This window comes from Camelus dromedarius, chromosome 15 (assembly GCF_036321535.1).
Source record: "Camelus dromedarius isolate mCamDro1 chromosome 15, mCamDro1.pat, whole genome shotgun sequence".
NCBI lineage: Eukaryota > Metazoa > Chordata > Mammalia > Artiodactyla > Camelidae > Camelus > Camelus dromedarius.
The window spans coordinates 46608080-46627770 of record NC_087450.1 but is presented as its reverse complement, the minus strand read 5'-3'; the positions used below and the strand labels follow the sequence as shown (position 1 = coordinate 46627770).

Genomic DNA, 19691 nt, shown 5'->3' with positions numbered 1-19691 from the left:
GGGCTCCTTCAGTTGCTATATTTATAAGTTAGCAGGGAGCAAAAAAAGAAAGAAGATTAAAAAGTAGAAAATAATATTAAAAGACAGTCAAAAGAGAAGAAAGCAAGCCAGTCTCTTCTGCCCTGTGGAATGGCCTGCTTCCCAGGCCAGAGGCTGGGACCCAACTCTTAGCAAGACCCACCTACCTCTTGCTGGGAGTGGGCGCTCCGGAGGACAGGTGGCTCACCATGGTGTCATTCATATTAGTCAGAGGGCGAGGAGGACTGAAAGAAAAGACATTTACGTTACATTAATAATTACCAGTGAGACCAGGGGAAACAAATGAAAAAGCGACAAAGGCAAAAGGACCAACCATCATTCCTGATAAGCACAGTGAGGCCCAAGGGGTGGAAATCCCTACTTCCAGCCTACGTAAACTCAACAAGAAGGGTTCTCTCGCACAAAGCCGAAGGGCCCCGAGCCGTGCCCTCGCAGGACAGGAGGAGCACTAACTGTACCCACACGGCCACAGGGATGTCGCTCCGGTGGCCCTTGTTTTATACTTTGAGCACACGAGAGGCTGAGTTCTGCAGTTTCGGTGTTTACAGGATCACTAGGTGTGTGGCGTCTGTGGTATGTTACAAAGGTCACAGCAGCAACACGCATGTTTTTCCTGAGATTTGGTTAGAGCTCACTGTCTTCTCTCTGATTAAGTTTGTATACTTTTTTTTACCAAAAACAAATTGTTAAAACTAAATTTTTTATTAATCCCTTACCAGAATCTTAACAATGAGTCCACATTTTATACCTGTACTCTAATCAGAAGGCTGTCCTTCATAACCTAATCCAGATTTAAATTGGAAGGTTAGCAATTTTGAATAACTTGTCTTAAGCTGCTGGTTTTCTGGACTCAAGATCTCTTTCTCCCTCTTGTGAGAGTCTTGAATGAATGATTTCAAATGTATCAAAAGGAATCTATGAGTCTGCCTTTCAGCCATTCTTCAGCCCTTCTCCCTCCTAAGCAGGTTTAGCTACAAAGGGCTTCTGTCTTGCACTTGGAGCCACATGACTATTGCTAAATATTCCTCCTGGGAAATTTTTCACTTCCTCTCCTAAACTGAAAGACGTACTTTTCAGAGAAATTTGTCCATCGAGAGCAGAAAAGTCCTCTCATATTTAGGTGTTTGGGAACTACCTCTTGGTTCCTCCTTATCTTTAAGAGCTGAGTTAATTATGAAACTGGTTTTCAGAGGTTATACTTAGCAAGTCTTGATGAATATTTAGGGACCAGAATCTTCATTGTTTCTGTAGGTTTCATAGAACATTCAGATATGAGCTCAAGGGAAAATTTTCAGGTAGAGCCAACTTACCTAGAGAAAAAGTTAAGAGGGATGGATGGATGGATGGATCTATCTCTACATCTCTCTCTACATTCCTTTTTTTAAAAAAATCAATTTCACTTCTGGGTAGCGAAATATCTTTAATGATTTCTCATTTAATGGAGAAGATCAAAGATGGGAAATAATTTGCAGGGAATGGATTTCGGTCTCTTGATTCTTAAGCCACAGCACTATGTTTCTTGTTACACATTCCTCCTTTTACGTGACAAAGTAACCAGATATTCAGAATTGAAATATGCCTTTCTAGGCTAGAATTCAATTCCATATTATTTATCTCACTACCCACCTTCCCAGTTTTGCCCCCAAACTTTCCAGCCTATTAATGGTAGTGCTGAGCTGAGCTGAGTTATAATCAATTAATCAACTGTTTTAGGTTGACCAATAATGGAAGTGAATACAGAGATTAGCTTAATTTTAAGTCCTAAATTTATATTTTTGTCTCTGATTTTTTTTTAATCCATTGTCCAAAGAGAATAGGGAGATAATTCCTATGAAAGAAACAAATCCAGTATCATAGCTTTTCATACTTGCAGGCATCAGAAACATTCTGGTATAGAAACTTACACAACTCATCAGATCAGTTTTGTTGATCTTCAACATTCAAAACATATCAAATACCCTGAACATGTAACCAGATGTTCTATATCTTCTTTGACAAGATCTCAGCAAGGTATCTTTATCTTTAGACACTGATAAGTTCCATGATACCCAAATGATCACCAAACATAACTTGGTACAGAGATTTGGGAAGTTCCTTTTTGTTAATGAGACAGACCAAATTTTTTTTTAAATGAGATTAAAACAGATGAATGATATAGGTGAAAGATAATTTTCTAGTCAGAAGAGGTGGGGGTAAAAAAAAGACATAATTTGTTAATTCTTCATCAAAAGGAAAGAGGCTTTCTTCCTGGGTGCCTACTCATACAAGATAAGGAAGACTATCTTTATCTCAATGACCATATATATATATATATATATATATATATATATATATATATATATATATATATCTGTGTGTTATATATATATAAACAAATCATCACAATGCAAAGTAATGAGAGTAGCAATACAAGTATACACAAAGTGTTGAGGTGTCACAGATGAAGAGCAGTTACTCCTGCCTGGAAGAATGAGGGAAAGAGCAGTCAGGGTGAAGTAACATTGAGGAGTTTCCCAGATGTAGAAAAAAGTTAAGGGCAACCTAGACAGAAGAAACTGTACGGAAAAAGGCACAGAAATCCAAAAGGATGTGGTGTATTTGGGTCTAACTTATTTGGCTAGACTCAAGGTCCTCAAAGGGAAGTAGTTGAAAATGCATCTGGAAAGGGAGATTAGGGCCCGGATGTGAATGATGCCTGTTCCATCACAAGCTAAGAACTAGGACTTTATGCTGCAGGCAGTGGGGGAAGCATTAAAAGGTTTTAAGCCAAAATGTGATGTGACTATAGCTGGGTTTTCAAACAATAGCTCCAGAAGCTTGTAAAATATTGGCTGTAATCCAGATGTGCATAAGAATCATCTGGGAAGATTTTGTGTGATGAGGTACCCAAGCTCTACCTTCAGTCTAGTGAATCTGAACCTTCAGGGGCAAGAGGATTCTTTCTAATGCACACCCTTATTTAAAAATTTATGTGGAATAGGTTTGGAAGGAGGAGGGAATGGAAGCTGGGACATGAATGAAAAGGTTATGGCAGTTGTCAGATCAGTGATTATGAAGAAGGACAGTGACAGTTAAGATGGGGAAGAGACAAAAGGAAAAACAGTGGGGAGGTAACACAGAGAAGATGTGGTGAAAGGTTAAGTTCACAGGGTTAGTGAATAAAAAATAATGGAGATTTTTACTGTGACTACTGGGTGGGATGTGATATCATGTCCAGCCTAGGGAACACAAGAGTACGAAACAGGATTTGGTGTTGGACGGGTGGGGGTAGAGAGAATAAGCAGGAGGGTTAGGGTGAACGAGATTTCAGACGGAATTTGCTGAATTGAAGAGGCACTGATAAGCAAAGGTAAGCGATATCTAGAAAGCAGCTGGAAACAGGAGAATGGAACCCAAGTGAAATGTTAAGTTTGAAAATATTTGAGTATCATCAATTAAATCGCAGCCGTTCATTTGAGTATTCTGATCATTATAAAGGTGCATTTTTATTTATTTTTTTAGGTGGAGCAGGGTAAGTTTGGGGAAATATACAGTAATAGGGTGGCTTAGATAATAGGTACAGAGCCTCTGGTTACTGGTTAGACAATTTTCCTATTAGGTAGTAAAAATGTAACTCACTGTACAAGTCATTTTCACTTTACTTCTCTTATGACCAGACCACTCCAATTCATTCTGGTGGATGCTCTGGAATGTAGACTAACTTGAAATTAGCATTACTACAGAATCTCTCTCAAGGCTTTTAAAGCTAGGAATAGATGAGGAATAACTCATCATGCCTTTTAAATCTCCCAGGACAAATTATATATAACTCTATATATTTCTTTATTTCATTTATCAAATATTTGTTGAGCCTCTACAGAGTGGAAGGTACTGTGCTAGCTGCCGGGGATAAAAATTAAAAGGATGAAAACTTAGAAGGGGAGGGTATAACTCAGTGGTAGAGTGCATAAGGTCCTGGGTTTAATCCCCAGTACCCCCATTAAAAAACAACCAAAAAATGAAACAAATAAACAAAAAAGGATGAAGTCTTAAGTCTTATGAAGAAGAAAAATTCAGAAAAAATAATTACAATATAATGCAATAAGTATTTAATAGAAGTAAGAAAAACTGCTATGTGCTATGGGGAAATATTGAGATCACCTCACCCTACAAAGAAAAATATATTTCCAGTGTGTTAAGGAACTAAATGTAAATGTTTAATTATATAAATCAAAAGAAAACATATGGGTCTATGGATAGAGAGGACTTTCTAAGCTCAAAAGCAATGGAAAAATTAGGAAGGAAAAGATCAATTAACTTGAATGATTTAAACAATCAGAAAAGAAAGAAAAATATAAATTTGGGGAACTATTTCAACAAATGTGACAGAGCAAAAATTAATAGCTTTAATATACAAAAGATTCATATAAATTTATAAGATAACTACTAGATATCAATTAGATAAATGGCAAAGTGAAAATACACCTTTAGAAAAAAAAGAATACAAATAACTCAATTATAAAAATGTGTTAATTATGAAAAAGCAAAGAAATCTGCTAAAATTACAGACCCATTTTCTCTTATGAAAATATAACGACTTTTTTCTTTTAAATTTAAGGTAATCCTCAAGGCTGGAGAGGATTTTGACACAGGCCTTTCACTGACTACTAGCCAGGACTGAAAGTACAAGCTAAGCAAAATTTCTAGGAAGCAATTTGTCAATACATCCATCAAAGATCTTTAAAAAAGTTCAAACATTTTGACTAATTCCCTTCCTAGGAATCTATTCCAAGGAATTAATCAGAAATGCAAAGATAATTTTATATTAAAATATTTAGGGAAATATTATTTACAATAGAGTAATTTTGGAAGAAACCTAAATGTTCAAATATGAGAGAAAGGAAAAAGTAAACCATGGTACATCTGTGAATGTAGCCTATTATGCCGCCACTAAAAAATAATGCTTATGAAGAGTTTTCTAATTACACGAGAAACAGCTTAGCATGTAAGAGGTAAAAAAGAAGGGCAAGATAACTATCATACTAGCTAGCAATTACTAAATGTTTGATATATATCTATCAGACATAGGGTCTGGGGCTTTAAATACATTATTTTATCTTCACAATAACCCTATAAAATAAGACAAAACTGTTTATATGTACAGTGTGGTCTCAGTTAAACAATATAATAAGCGTAAAACAAAATATCTGGAGAAAAAATATCAAAATGTAAGAAAAGTGGAATTCTGGGAATTATTTTTCTTACCTATTTATACTTTCCTGTACACTTCCAATTTTTCCTGATTTTCAAAGAAAAACATGCTTAATGTTTAAATCTATATACATAAAGAACTAAAAAAAAAACAGAAACGAAAACTTTTAATAGCAGTGAGTCAAATTTTATACAGTGAGCCTATACTGCTTCTGGTATCATTAAGAAAGCAAACTGAGAAGGTAAGGGAGAACGAGAGGGAACTTCGAGACCGTCAGTAGAAGAAAGCCCTGTTCAATGGTGTGAGTGGATCCAAAGTTCCACAACCCCCCAACATCCCTACCACCACACCCCCAAAAGGAAAGAAAAGAAAACATTTTAGCTCCATGTGCATTATCTCCTCTATTAGACTGTAGGAAATGTGTGTAATTTTTCATCATTGTATTTCGAGTATCTGGCATAGGATGAGACATGGATCAGGCTCTCAGGAAATATTTGACCATGAGTCAGCACCACGCTGTGGAACACATATGAGTGTAGTGTGTGTAAAAAGTAACCTTTCTGTTATATTTAGCTTTGGTGAGGCTATCCTCTGAGAATGGAATAATGACATTACTAGTTGTTATATTTGGTAGGTATGTTTGTCATGTTTGCAGCCTAGCAAGTTTTCATCTGTGACTTAGTAATGGAATCAAAGTGGAGAGTGTCTTTCACAACAACTTACCGAGTGCTGAACATGTGCCAGACCCAGTTCTAACATCCCTCATGGATTCACTCATTTAAACCTCACAGCCACCAAGGAGGCAGATGCTACTACCACCTTTATTTTACAGATGGAGACACTAAGGCACGGAGAGAAGTATGTACCCGTGGTCACCGCCAACTTGTGTGGCAGAAGCAGGATTTGAACCAAGGCAGTCTGGCTCTTGGATCTGTGTTCCTAATCCTTATGGCGTAGTGTCTCTACTACCTTTGATTGCTGCACTTAACGTAATCAAGCCTGTTTGGCCTATAAATTAAAACCAACAGCATGATGCTAAATCATAGCTCTTGTAGAGTTGTTTCTATAGGAAGGCAAAACAATAATAACCCCAGGGTATGGTGTGGGGTGATTTATTGTTTCCTCTATCACATCATTAGAACTCTGAGTTATAAATGCCTCTTTCAACTCAAGCCATTTGGTTGCAGGCTCTCATTCTTAACCGCCTCTAGGCTGTCCCAAGGAAAACTAAGTAAGCTAGCATGAACAGTGTCCTTCAAAAACATATCTCTGTTAGAATGACTTTAAAATCTAATCTTAATTTCAAAGATCTTTTAGATTTGTCATCTAAGCCTGACAAAATACACACATTTAATGAGGAAATTATTGTATCAGCCAGACTATTGGTTAAAAAAAAAGTTTAACACTGGGTTCAGGACCAACATTGGGTGTAATTACTTGTCCTGATTTTCTAAGTTGACTTAGATCCAGGGGTAAACAATTTCTTGATAGGATTCTCTTACCAAGGATGTAAAAGTATAATAATGTTGCTTAAGCAAAATCTCTACTTAAAAATAGTGAGTGAATAAAGAGGTACATGAACAAAGCCAAGTCTGAAGCCTGAGAGGATGGGCGAGACCTTGGGCACCTGTCACTTTTCCGTAGGCCCTTTGATGAACCTTTTCTGGGGGAAGTCATCCAGGGAGACAGATACTTAACCCTACCCTATACTTTTAAAAACATTGCGTCATTATCTTGTTCTTCCTCCCAGAATGTTTTTTCAGTTGTAAAGGTTAAGGTTACAGTCCTGCAATTTTCTATTCCCTTGACAGCTAGCTATATGTCACTCATGCACGTTTGGGGACTTTTTACCAGGTTTCATTATGCTATATGCTTTCATTTACTTGATTACTTTTTTTGCAGTTCCTACAATAATGCTTTACATGTGAGGTACTTAAACATTTTAGTTAAGTACATTTAATCACTTATTATGATTTTTGTAGCCAGCTATGTGGCCTTCAATCCTAGACACCTACGTTACTTCTGAAATTATCTTTCCCTACTCCTTTTGATCATACTTTCGTCGTCTTTAAGATTATGCAGCAGATTTCACCATACTCTAAGACAAATTCAAAATCCGGACTCTAGACTACTTCATTCTTTTATCTATCAAACTACTCACGCCTTCCACATTTCCCAAGCAAGGTTTTTGTTTTTTTGTTTTTTTTTGTTTTTTTGCTTTTTCTAAGCCTCTACTTTTAAATCTTCTCCTAGGAACCCATCCTGGAATGTCTTTCTTCATAGACTTGTCAAGGTTCCACTCTTTCTGGCTTCTCTTATCAGAGAATTGGCTCCTGAAATTTTAGTATCCCCATAACGCCATTCTGATTGACTACAAACTCCATTTGAATAAACAAGGGCCTTATCAGTATTCAAACAAACAAAAACCCATAGTCTATTCATTCCCTACACTTAAGGGCTTTGAGCGAAAACAAAAAACAAAAACAAGCCGAAGGCTGTCCCTGCCCACAGGAGGTTTATAATTTCCATTAGTCTTCACCCTTACCGGTTATCACGGCAATAGGCGTTTATGCTTTAGCTTAACATATTACAATCTTTAGGTCAAATCGAATTTGATAATTATCATTCACAATAAAACATACATAAAATCATTAATAACAAAGACTACAACTTATTTCAAATAATTAACCACAGACCACTACAACAAAAGAATATGAAAAATCCTATGACGTTAACAGTTACCAGATTTGCCGTGTATTTTGCATAGATTTACTTCTGGAACACTGGAGAGGGTCGGGAGGGAAGGGGTACTGCACTTACTAACATCTGTTGAGTATGAACACTGCATTAGCACTGAGCTGGGTCCTCAGATATCTTACTGGGATTCTTGCTACTACTCATGATGGTATTCCTATCTTACAAATAAAGAAAGGTCAAAGAGGATAATGAACATGCTCAAGGTCATGAAACTAGCAAGTGCCAGGACCAGCACTGGGATCCACTTTTACCTGGTTCTAACACCACTGAATAGATCAAACCCAAGATTCACCACCCTAATGCAGGCATCTCTGTATCACCCAAGTGAATTTTTCAGAGTAGAGTTCTCAGGGAAGAATAAATTATCATCTTTGAGAAACACTGCCCTGCTTCAGGACCACTGGCTTCAAATCTAACCTGAAGTATCCTAGAAAAAAAGAGATGAATTACTAATTATCATAACTGAATGACAACTAAATTCGTAACTAAACTTCATGAAGGTTGGTGAGGGGAGCTTCCAGGACCCTGGAAAGTCATTAGGACACTTGCTGTTACCTTTTCTAGGATCTCATCTTGAATCAGTCTATAAGGATCACACAGCTTTATATGCTTAACAAGAAACAACTTCCGCCTAACTTATGGTAGCTTCACCCTTTGAGGACAAAACCTCTTTCCTCGTTCCAATTTGAAATTTCCAGAAAAGACTCAAGGTGACCCACCTTGAGTCATCTGCCCACTCGGGTAGACAAAGGGCCCAATACTTTGATTGGTCATCCTCTTAGAACAACACAGTTAGGGTTGAGAGAGGACCACTTCTCCAAAGAAGTGGCTTTTACTCCCAGAAAAACAGCTGAAGAGCAAATCAATGAAAAATATTCACTTTTACTTAAGGACGAACTTTTACAGAAAGACAAGTGCCAAATGGCCGTGTCCAGGATCCAGGCATTTCTGAGTCTCTGCTTGGGGTGATCAGCCCAGATGACACTGCTTTAGGATGAAGGTGGCATCTGTTTCTCTCTTTAGTTGCTACCCTCCAAAATTTAGTAGCCTGTAAATCTATTCACAGACCTCCACACTGAAACAATATATGATCTAATGAGAAAGCCTGTTTATCTAATTATTCCGTTATGATGAAGAGGAAATTGGGACTTATACTGACATGTAACAAGGGCACACTGCAGCTCTGGTGAAATACGAACGAGGACAGATTCTACGACCTCCTTAATCCCTATTATTTCCATTACCCTCTCAAAAAGCATCCTGCCTCTAGCCAACGGTTATGACAAGTGAGGATCCTTTTCCTCCTCCTTGAGTAGTGTGAAGTTTTGCTCCTTATTCCTGTCTGTGTACCAGACCAACCATCTCCTGTTACTCCACTCATTCTGTGGTTATCCACCAAAGCAATGAGGTTAAACAAACCAACAAAACTGCCTTTACTTGCCAAAATTGCCTCAGAAGATCATTTAAAAAATAACCATCTGGTACTGTAACTGTAATGTAAACATCATGTTACACATTTACAGTGAGGCTTCTCTGACTGCTAGGGAAGTACATTTACTTTACTGGTCACTGACAATTCATTAACCAAAAGAAAAGATTTATAATTTCCAAAACCAACCACTAATCCAAACATGTTGCAACTAATTTATTAATGCAAAAAAGACCTATCAACAGACACACATGCCTCAATTCCTATTTCCAGCAGTTCAACACAGCCATTTGTGGTATAAGACTTAGAATGAACAATTTCTCAGGAAGGAGAAGCTTACCACAAATACATTCTCTCTCTCTCTGTTTTTTAGAATTGACTTTCCTATTTATTTCTCTTTAAATTGTTTTTTTTAAAATACACAAATATATTCTTATACAGAATGTTTACTAGGCAGCACCTGGAGATACTCAGAGGAACACAGGTATCTCGAGTTAGCTCTGGGAAAGGACAGAACTGTAAAATGAGGCAATAATTAGCAAATCATTGAATAGTACTACTCATTTTAATATTATTGTATTGAAAAAAAGCAGGCAAAAGGTCTTACAAATGAGTTAACTAAATCAACAGAAATGTACTATTTTATTGTAAAAACCTTTCCACAATCCCTGAATCCTTCCTTCTTTGTTCTCTTTGTTCATTAAACTTAGAAAGGAAGTTGTCAATATTTTATATAGATGTCAACTCCTGTATTTCTAGAAAGATAAGAGGACAACTTAAACTTCCACAAGTTACTGTTCACAGAGAGGTCAAAGAAATGCATGACACAATGTCACTTCCTGACCTGTTCATATGGTCATTACTGAAACTTGTTTTCAAAAGTGGAAACATACATTTTTATAGAAGCCAGGCTGACCTGCACGTATTTTTTACAGTTAACCAGACAGGAAAAGATATAGCGGGCTTCCCCTTTTTATAATAACTGTCTGGGAAGTTCCACAGGCTCTAGCATCCTGCCAAAAATAAACACAATCGTCATCAGCCCAGCAGCTCAAGCAGCAAAGACATAAAGGCAAGGAAGCGCTCTCAAACCTTTACGTTCTGTAGCAAATGCTTCTTCTTTTTCTACGGATCTGGCATCTAATGCATTACCCTGCTGTTGTCTCTAAGGAAACAGAACAGCCACATGACGAAGAATCTTCTCTCCAAGGTAGTTTATCCCACAGAGCATTTTGGGAAAGAGCAGGTACGAGAGAACAATTCATTAGAAGGAAGCGCACGTCTGCACTTCGCCAGCAAGTCCATCAAGCAGTCGAACGCAGCCAATGACAGGAAGGCAGACGCAGCACACAGAGTAGGTACCACTCCTTAGAAGCTTAAACATGAAACGCCCCCTCCTGCAACAGAATCCAAGTTCCGCTGCAAGTTAGCGACCTAATTAACCCTGTCCACAACTCCACTCCGATGGGGACGTCAAGGAGCATCCCCCACCTCCCCTCTCCTAGGGCCTCTCCTAATTGCTAAATGCTTGATACGGAAGCAGCCTGCAGTACTGTGTCTGCCAAGCAGTCTGTAGGTAGCAATTAGGAGGTAGGGAGAACTAACAAGGCTTGATTTTTTTGTTTTGTTGAAGAGGAGTTAAGGGGAACACCAGCAGAGTGAAAAAAAAAAACAAAAAACAGAACAGTGGTGTCTACCTACCCCTTAGATGCAAAGAGTTCCTTACTTCATAAAGGCAGAGCATCAGAGGGCGGCTGAAACAGGGCCGTAAGGTGTGAGCTGCTGAGAGAGTGGGCTTTCAGGGACACCCCAAGCAGGGTGTTCAGAAGACGAGGATGTCCCTGACACTCAAGAGTCACCCTGTGGCCTCTTTTCTATTTCATCTACTCGATACTCTTAAATTGACCTGCTCTTGGTCTCCACCTCACTGGCATCATCACATTTCAGCACGCATTTCGTTAGTGCGACTTAAATATTGTAAAGGTTTTCTGTAAGTCCACCAGTGTCCACAGAGAACCTTTCAACTGTGGCTTATCTGATTTCTCATGGTTAAAATTACTTTCCTAAGCACAGTGCTCATGCTACCATTCTTCCCCAAATCATCAGTTCTCTACTAGTCTCCCAAATGAAGACAAATACCTTCCTCTCTAATGTCACTACCCAGATGCTACAGCTCGAGCCTCCCAGGCCACCTTAATTTTCACGACTTCCTTACACTTCTGAAGGGCAAATATGCTACTCTATTCAAACACAGGCTCTGAATTTTTCTGCCACAGTAAAGCAAAAATAAGACAAAATGGTAAAAAGATACACAAGTATATACACTAAACACAGGATGAAAGCCACACTAACAACCTAAGTGCTGGGGAAAGAATTCTATCATCTGCCGAGATAGATGAAGAGGTGTGAAAAGACAACCCAACAAATCAGATTGCTAACCAGTTAATATAAACATTTTGATATCAATAATAAAAGTCTAAAGAATAAAAAAAGATTCATGTGTTCAAATGTTTGGCAGAAAATGAGAGTACGACATAGCAAAAATATAATAAAAACAAAATAGCAGTGGGTAACATCCTTCAAGGCTACAAGCTAAGTATACACAGGAGGGAGCAGAGCACAGAATGTGAAGGATAAGTGTGAACAACAACAGGTAAAACTAATTTCGGGGGTAAAAAAGAACTACAGAGATTGAAATGCCATGATTTCATAATAAAAATGCGTCAGAGGGGAAGAAGAGGCAGTGGAGAGGGGGAAGAACACAAGTGTGGGAGAACCGGGTTCAGCTCCTGATTCTGGTTCTAAGCAGACGAAGTGACCCACGTGACTCTGGACAATGAAGCCCTTTGTGCCTCAGCTCACTGGTCCGTGAAATGAAGGGGGCTGGCTCTAGAACAGCAGTTTTCACACGTGTTCCCTGGGCATCAAAGGATTCCACGAGGTGCTTCAGGAATCACTGAGGAGAGCAAAGGGATCAGGCCCCAACCTGATTTCAGTAAGAGTAGCCCCGTTTCTATTCCACATAAGGGTTCATAGAAACAAAGTGTTCCACTGCTGTTTTAAAGTTTGAAAACCCCTTTCCTTACTACAAAATTTAAAATAGAAGTCTCTGCTATACTCACTCCCAGTAACCCGCTCTTTTCTTTTATAATCCTTATCACAATTCACAATTACATATAATCAGCGTTTACTTTTTGACCAGTCTCACTTGAGAGGCTGCAGGCTTCACGAGGGCAGGGCCCACCGGGCTCATTCCACCACCATGTTCACGCTGCGTACCTCGCACCGTGACAGGCACAGATTGCATGTGCAACAGTATTTTTCAATGATAAGCTCTTATGATTCTACTTTTCATTCCAATCTACTTGAAACAATGTATTAGCTAAACCTAAAAATGCAAAATTGGTGAAGGCTCACCTGAACTGAATTTAAATGGAAAACGTGTTCAGACAAGGAAGTCAAAGATGGATAGCTAACAGACAGGCCATTTGGGATCACAAAAATTCTTGAGTGGGAGGAGTCCTGCTGACTAAATAATGTTCTCAGGAGCTTAACTGGACACAGAAAAACATCAGTACTTCTCACAGGTACTAAATACATCTGCCAACTATGCCTGTTAAATCAGTCTTGGTATTTAATTTCTCAGCTAAAAGAATCTAAAAGTAATTTTAACTGTCCTAATACATTAGGGAGTTTGCCAGGGGAATAAAGAATGACATGTCATTCATTAAATGTGTATCGAAGTCTCTGCTGAAAAGGCCATACACAGACCTTTGGAGACAGTGCTAAGACAGTGAATTATAAATCAGCTGAAGGTGTAGTCTAGGGACTTCTGGGTCAAGTTGGCAGACTGAGCACACGCTGAGAGCTCACACTCCTGTACCAAAGAAAAATGACTTAAAGATATAAAAATCAATTGATGCACGCATAGCTAGAAACAAATTTTTAAAAAGGGAAGCTCTGTTTAAGCCTTAAAAAAAAAATGAGAAGTATCACCAAAGGAAGAAAATAAGTAAGAAGCCATTGTGGTGAGCAGCGGCTGCATTGAGCTGCCATCAGCCACACACAGGGCCACCCCTGAGGAGGCTGGAAGAACTTAACCAAATCCACCCCACACCTCCAAAACACCACCTCTACACACACAAAAACCCCCCACAGAGAACAGTGCATCTAAGACGGCCTTTAAAATGAACCTACTTAATATCCTCAGGCACCTAGAGGATAGAAGAGCATCCATAAGATGTTCTGAAAAATAACCAATTAGAGATTTTGTAAACGAAAATCATAATTATTGAGATTTTTTTCAAAAAAACCTCCTCAGATAGACTGAATACAGCTAAAGATTGATGCTACTTTTCCCCTCTAAGTTAAGAAACACGAGAGCTAAATCCAGTTTTAAAGCCTGTAACTCAGAGTTCCAGAGAGACCAGAGGGGATGGAGGAGAGGCACTGGTATTTAACACAGAGAATGGCTGAGAATTTTTCAGAGCTGTTGAAAGACATGAGGCTTTACAGAGTAAGACTCCTCTGAGTATAAAAATTAAATTAAATAGAAATAAACTTTAAAAAAGTTCATATCCAGACAAATTATAGTAAAACTTCAATTACCAATGTTATAAAGAAAACCCTAAAAGTTACTAGCAAAATATGAGAGATTCAACAGAAAGGAAGGAGAGTCAGATTGTTATTAAAACTGGTTATAACAGAGGAATGATATCTTCAAAGAATGAAGGGAAAACACCTTTTGGCTAGATTTTAAATCCAGCCAAATTATCATTCAATAATGAGGGTATACCACAACAACTAGGCAAGAAAAAGAAATAAAAGATATCGAAACTGTAAAAGAAGAAGTAAAACTATCTCTATTTGCAGATGATGTGATGCATATATAGAAAACCTTAAAGAATCCAACACCCCACCTCCCCCAAAAAACCTACTAGAGTTAATAAACAAGTTCAACAAAGCTGGGTACAAGGTCAATATAAAAAAATTTTCTATGTATTAGCAATGAACAATCTGAAAATGAAATTAAGAAAACAATTTCATTTATAATAGCATCAAAAAGAATAAAACACTTTAGACTAAAGTTAAAGAAATGCAACACTTGAACACTGAAAACTACAACGCATCGTTAAAAGAAATTAAGATCTAAATAAATGGAAAGACATTCCATGTTCATGGACTGGAAGACTTAATATGTTAAGACAGCAATATTCCCTGAACTGATCTACAGATTCAATGCAATCCCTATCAAAATCATAGCTGCCTTTTTTGTAGAACTGGACAAGATGATCCTAAGTTCATACAGAAATACAAGAAAGATAGAATAGCCAAAAATCATCTTCCAAAAGAACAAAAGCTGCAGGATACATACTTTCTGACTTCAAACTTACTACAAACCTATTTCAAAGTAGACTAGTTTGCTTTATGTTTGGAGGTTCAGAGATATTCATAAATTATCCATTACTCTCTCCAGTTAGACAGAAATCCATAATTAGTATCTGAAATTACTGGCTTTGAAAAAGTTTCTAAGTCTAAACCCTGTGTAGGTGTTAAACTGCAGATCATGAAGGCTTTCTTGGTAGCTACCTAACTGGTGCCCCCGTCAGTGCCATGAGCTCCACCTCACACCCCATACCCTCTGTTTTCACTGTTTGTTGGAATGCCCGGAGTAGAAGAACAGCTGATTATGGTACTCTTACAGCTTTTCCACTCAAAGTCTTCATTATTTCTCCTCTGTCCCCACATAAAGGTTGGGGGAAATGACAAAGGGACGCAGTCACAGGAAGATGAAGAATGCTACTGCAGACAGGGAGTTGAAAGTGACGCTGACAATGTGTCAGAAGGGGTCTAGAGTATTTCTCATTTCAAAGATGTTAAGCTTTTGGCTCCACCAATACTTCTTCACTTGTAACTTACTCCAGTGCAACCACAGTAACAAGATGTTTGATTTGATTCATTTAAAGGTTTACGGGTTCAAGTCAGCTTTGGAGATCCTTTCTTGGGAAAGATCACCTTATATAGTAGGATTGCTTCCCCTGTTTTTTAAAAAAGAAAAAAAATACCAAAAGCTTGCCGTCCCTTACACTTCTCCTACTTAGCCTATTTCTCTTCTTCCTCCCACTGCTACTTATAACATTTAAGATCACAATAAATTAGAAATATAACTTTGTTTCAGTTTCATGACTCAATTTCATCCAAACTCTCTAAATGCATCTTTGACATCAGTGTCTTCGTCATCACTAAAGGCTCTCTGAGTCATCACACTGTTCTCCAGAGTACATCGCGGTCATTTCTGTCCAAACTGTTTAGAAGTAATTCCTCTGTATCTAATGCTCTCAGTGGAAAATGTACCACAAGCTTCTCCCATAATAGTAAGCCAGCTGGCATTTTCATCTATAATCACTTAATGCATTTTTATTTTTAAAATTAAATTTAATCTTTTCTACACACATAATTAATAAGCAATCTACTGGGAATATGAGGAACACAGCACTCAGTACTAATCTGAGAGTCTTTTTTTAAGCGTACAGAGGATGTTTAGAAAAATTGTTCAAATAATTGCCCCTAAAAGAAATCTCAATTCTATCAAAGAATCAATGTCATACAGAATACCACCTCTGACCAAAATTTAATAATATCAGAAAGCATCAAAAAATACCCACAAAAGTCTCACGTGTTTGGAGATTTTAAAATTAATCTTGACTGTGCATATTAGAAAAAAAGAATTTTTAGGAATCAATTAACTGACTAATCACCTAAAGAAGTAAGAAACTAGCTACAGGGCTTGATCCTTACATGTCTTCTCCTCTCTGTCTAAACATCATCTCTAAGTTGCCAATTCTGAAATTTATATTTCCAAACCACACATGTCCCATGAGTGTCTTCAAGACTTATACAAATTGCCTATCTGACATCTCTATTTAGGTGTCAAAAAAAACCTCAATGTGCCTAAAACAGAGCTCTCATTCTACCCAAACTTGTTCACCTATAGGTTCCACTGTCTTTCTCTCTCTCTGTCTCCAATGGTTCAGGCCAAACCGACTTCTCTCTTCCTCTCATACTCCACATCCAACCTGCCAGCTAGATTTCTATCCCTCCATATTGTACCAGTTCCAGATTTTTAAGCTTTCAAAGGGCTGAGCTCACATAGACAACATCAATGGCAGTTTAATCACTTTCTCAAAATGAAGATGTTAAATATTCATCTCAAGAAACTCTATAGAGAAGCTCTTAATAAGAACGTTTTTCTTGTAATAAACTGGACACAGGAAGTGAGGGGAAAAAAACAGCTGGACTTACATGGAGTTAAACATGAAGTCATGACAGCTTGGAAGAAATGACTAAAGAGAATAAAGAAGTCACTTAAACTCCAAAAAGAATTCTACTGTAAAAGCAACAAAACCAATGAGGAGGATTATTCAATATTATTTAACAGAATATTTTCTTAAATTCATGCTTGGAGGCAATATATCCAACTTTACCCTTAAAATGATCCCATTAAACTATCCAAAAGGGAAAAAATAAGTTAGACAAAAAAGAAAGGTTCTTTCACCAAAAGAGATGCCATCTTCTTTTGACCTCTAAGATTATTTCAAGTAGTAAAATAAGAACCTCACTCCAAAAGCTCATTAAAAAAAAAAACAAAACAAAACAGATTTTAACGGTATGAGTAACCTTTCTTTAATTGCCTTCCAAAGCTTCAGTAAGATCTTATCAAAGTCATTATCAAATAAACAAGTTAAGGACCTATAATGTGACCTTGAAGAGAGGGACAAAAAACTTGTCAAATTTAACCTAATTTAACAAGAATTTACAATTGTGCCCCATACTTCAAATGCACAACAAGTCAGCAGCCACACCTGGATTGTGCCAGGTACTAAGGTGCCAGACTGAAGAAGTTGATGGTGAAAGGAGGTGCTTACAGTCTTCAAGAAATCCAGGTCCGATACATACTCAAGAAATCCTTAAAGAAGGAGAGAGCATGTTATTGGGTGCCCAAATGACAGATACAACAAGGATTCAACGAATCCAGGTAAGGAAAGAAGAGCTTCATGAGTTAGCTGCTTCTAGGGTTCAAAGAAGGTTTCATGAATGGAGCAGAATTGAAGCTTGGCTCATGGATGTACAAAGTGCAGGCAGTCTGTGGCATTCAGGAAAGGGGGCAGCTGGGTGAGGGCATCACGAGCCAGCTCAGAGGTGTGGGAAGAGAAAAGCTTTAAAGTGTAGGAAGGAGGCAGGTCTGGTCAAAGCAGAGGCTTTGTCCTGTATAACTTAGCAGCAGAAGATAAGATTTAAAAAGTAAGGTGGGTCCCGATTACACAGGGCCTTAAATTCCAGCTCGAGGAGTGCCTCCTTTAGTCTACAGGCAGTGGAGTTGTGTGGATTTTTAAATAGGAAAATAATATGACAAAAGCAGTGATTCAAGAAGATTGATTTGTTAGAAATATGTACACAGAGTCGAGGTTTAAGAAGAATGAAAAAGGGCTAATTTAGTAGGTGCTAAACACAGGCACTAGTCAAAAGTAGGCAAGACCTGTGAAGGTGCTAAGAAATATTCAGATTGTTTTAAATTGCAACCAGATCAGTATATACATTTCATTAAGAAATTCAACTTAATGAAATATAATTCTGAGGCTCGGTATCTGCATGAAATTACAGGTATACCCTAGGTTTAGCTAGGGAAGAAATAAAGCTCAAAAGAAAAGCAGACTTCTCCAATATTAATAAGGATGATTACTTTTCAAAGATTTTTTAGTAATCATAGAACTGGAAGATCATGACTTTAAACCCCAAAATGTTGTTATTATTAGCTCTAGCTCTGTAAAAACAAGAAAAAACCCTACCTTATCCTCCCTCATCCTGACATACTGATGTAATTTCTTGCAATAACCTGAAAGCTTTGTGAAGATCATTACTGTTAGTAAATTGTGAGCACATACACACACATTTATTCACTCCACAAACACTTATTTAAGGTCTGCTATTTGCCAGGCCCATGCTATTTCCCGGGGATATAGCAGGAAACAAAGTAAAGTCTCTGTCTTCAAAGGGTACAATCTAGTGGGGTATAAATTGTAAACAGATACAAAAATGTATCAAATAACATCACATAAGGTAAAGTGCTGTGAAAAAACTGAAACAAGGTAACGGCACCCAGTGAGCGATGCTGCTGTTTTAGATAAGATAGTTAAGACCAGTCTCTGAGGAGCTACCTTTGAAGGAGAGATCGGAGCGAAGTAAGGGAAGGAGTCACCTATCAGGATGAGGAGCCTGTCAGGCAAATAAAACAGAAGGTTCAAATTCCTGAGGTAGGAGCATACTTGGTGTTTTCAAGGAACAACAAAACCAGTGTAAGAACAGAGTATAGAGACCAATGGGAAAGCGTAAGAAATAAAGTCAGAGAAGTTATTAGGAGCCAGATATTATGGGGCCCCGGGGACCACTGTACAGACTTCAGCTTTTAAGTGTGATGGGAAGTCACTGAAGGGATAAAAAAAACAAGCAAATAAGATATGAACTGGATTGCACACCGGAACAGATACAATAAGAAATCAATTCACTGGATACTTACAGTTCTGAATTTCTCCAAATACATCTGACACCCTTTCAGAAAAAGGTGATTTGCATTATACATTCACACAAAAATGAGAATCTTTGAAAAAAATCTCAAAAGGATTTTTCACTAACATTATTATTAAATTAGGATGTAAAAGTGAATTGAACCAAAAGGAATATACCTACGGCTGCGGGCAGTTAAGGATTTGTTAAACATAAAAAATGAGTGTGTTCCAGGCAAGATGAGCTACTCAAATGCAAACACAGAAGAGAACAAAACAAAAACCCAAGCAGCCAACAAACACAAAAGAACAGGGAGAAGGGTAGCAGAGGGGGAAGAAAGAGAAAAGTAGAAAACTGACCTATAGATTTAATGGAATCCCTAACAAACTCCTCACAGGTTTTTTGCTGTTGTTGTTGTTGTTAAAATTGACAGGTGTACCCTAAAATTTAAATGGGACTGCAAAGGACCTAGAATTGCCAAAATAATTTTGAAAAAGAAGACAACTTATACTACCCCAAATCAAATTTACAGGAATCAAGATCAGGTAGTGACAAAAGAACAGACAGCCATACAGATCAAGGGAACAGAATGGAGAGTCCAGAAATAAATCCTTAAGGTGAATTGATTTTGACAAAGGTGCCAAGGCAATTCAAGGGGCACAGGACAATCTTTTCAGCAAATGGTGCTCATGCAATTGAATATCCACATGCAAA

At 37.8% G+C, this 19691-nt stretch overlaps 1 protein-coding gene across 18 annotated transcripts in view; it reads right to left on the bottom strand.

The window, feature by feature from the left end:
- DTNB (dystrobrevin beta) overlaps positions 1-19691 on the bottom strand; it is a 211535-nt gene that overhangs the window by 71243 nt on the left and 120601 nt on the right. For all 18 annotated transcript variants that reach the window (XM_031466695.2, XM_031466696.2, XM_031466694.2 and 15 more), the window contains one exon: positions 186-263. In XM_031466695.2, coding sequence (XP_031322555.2) covers positions 186-263 — 78 coding nt within the window. The remainder of the gene's footprint in view (positions 1-185; positions 264-19691) is intronic.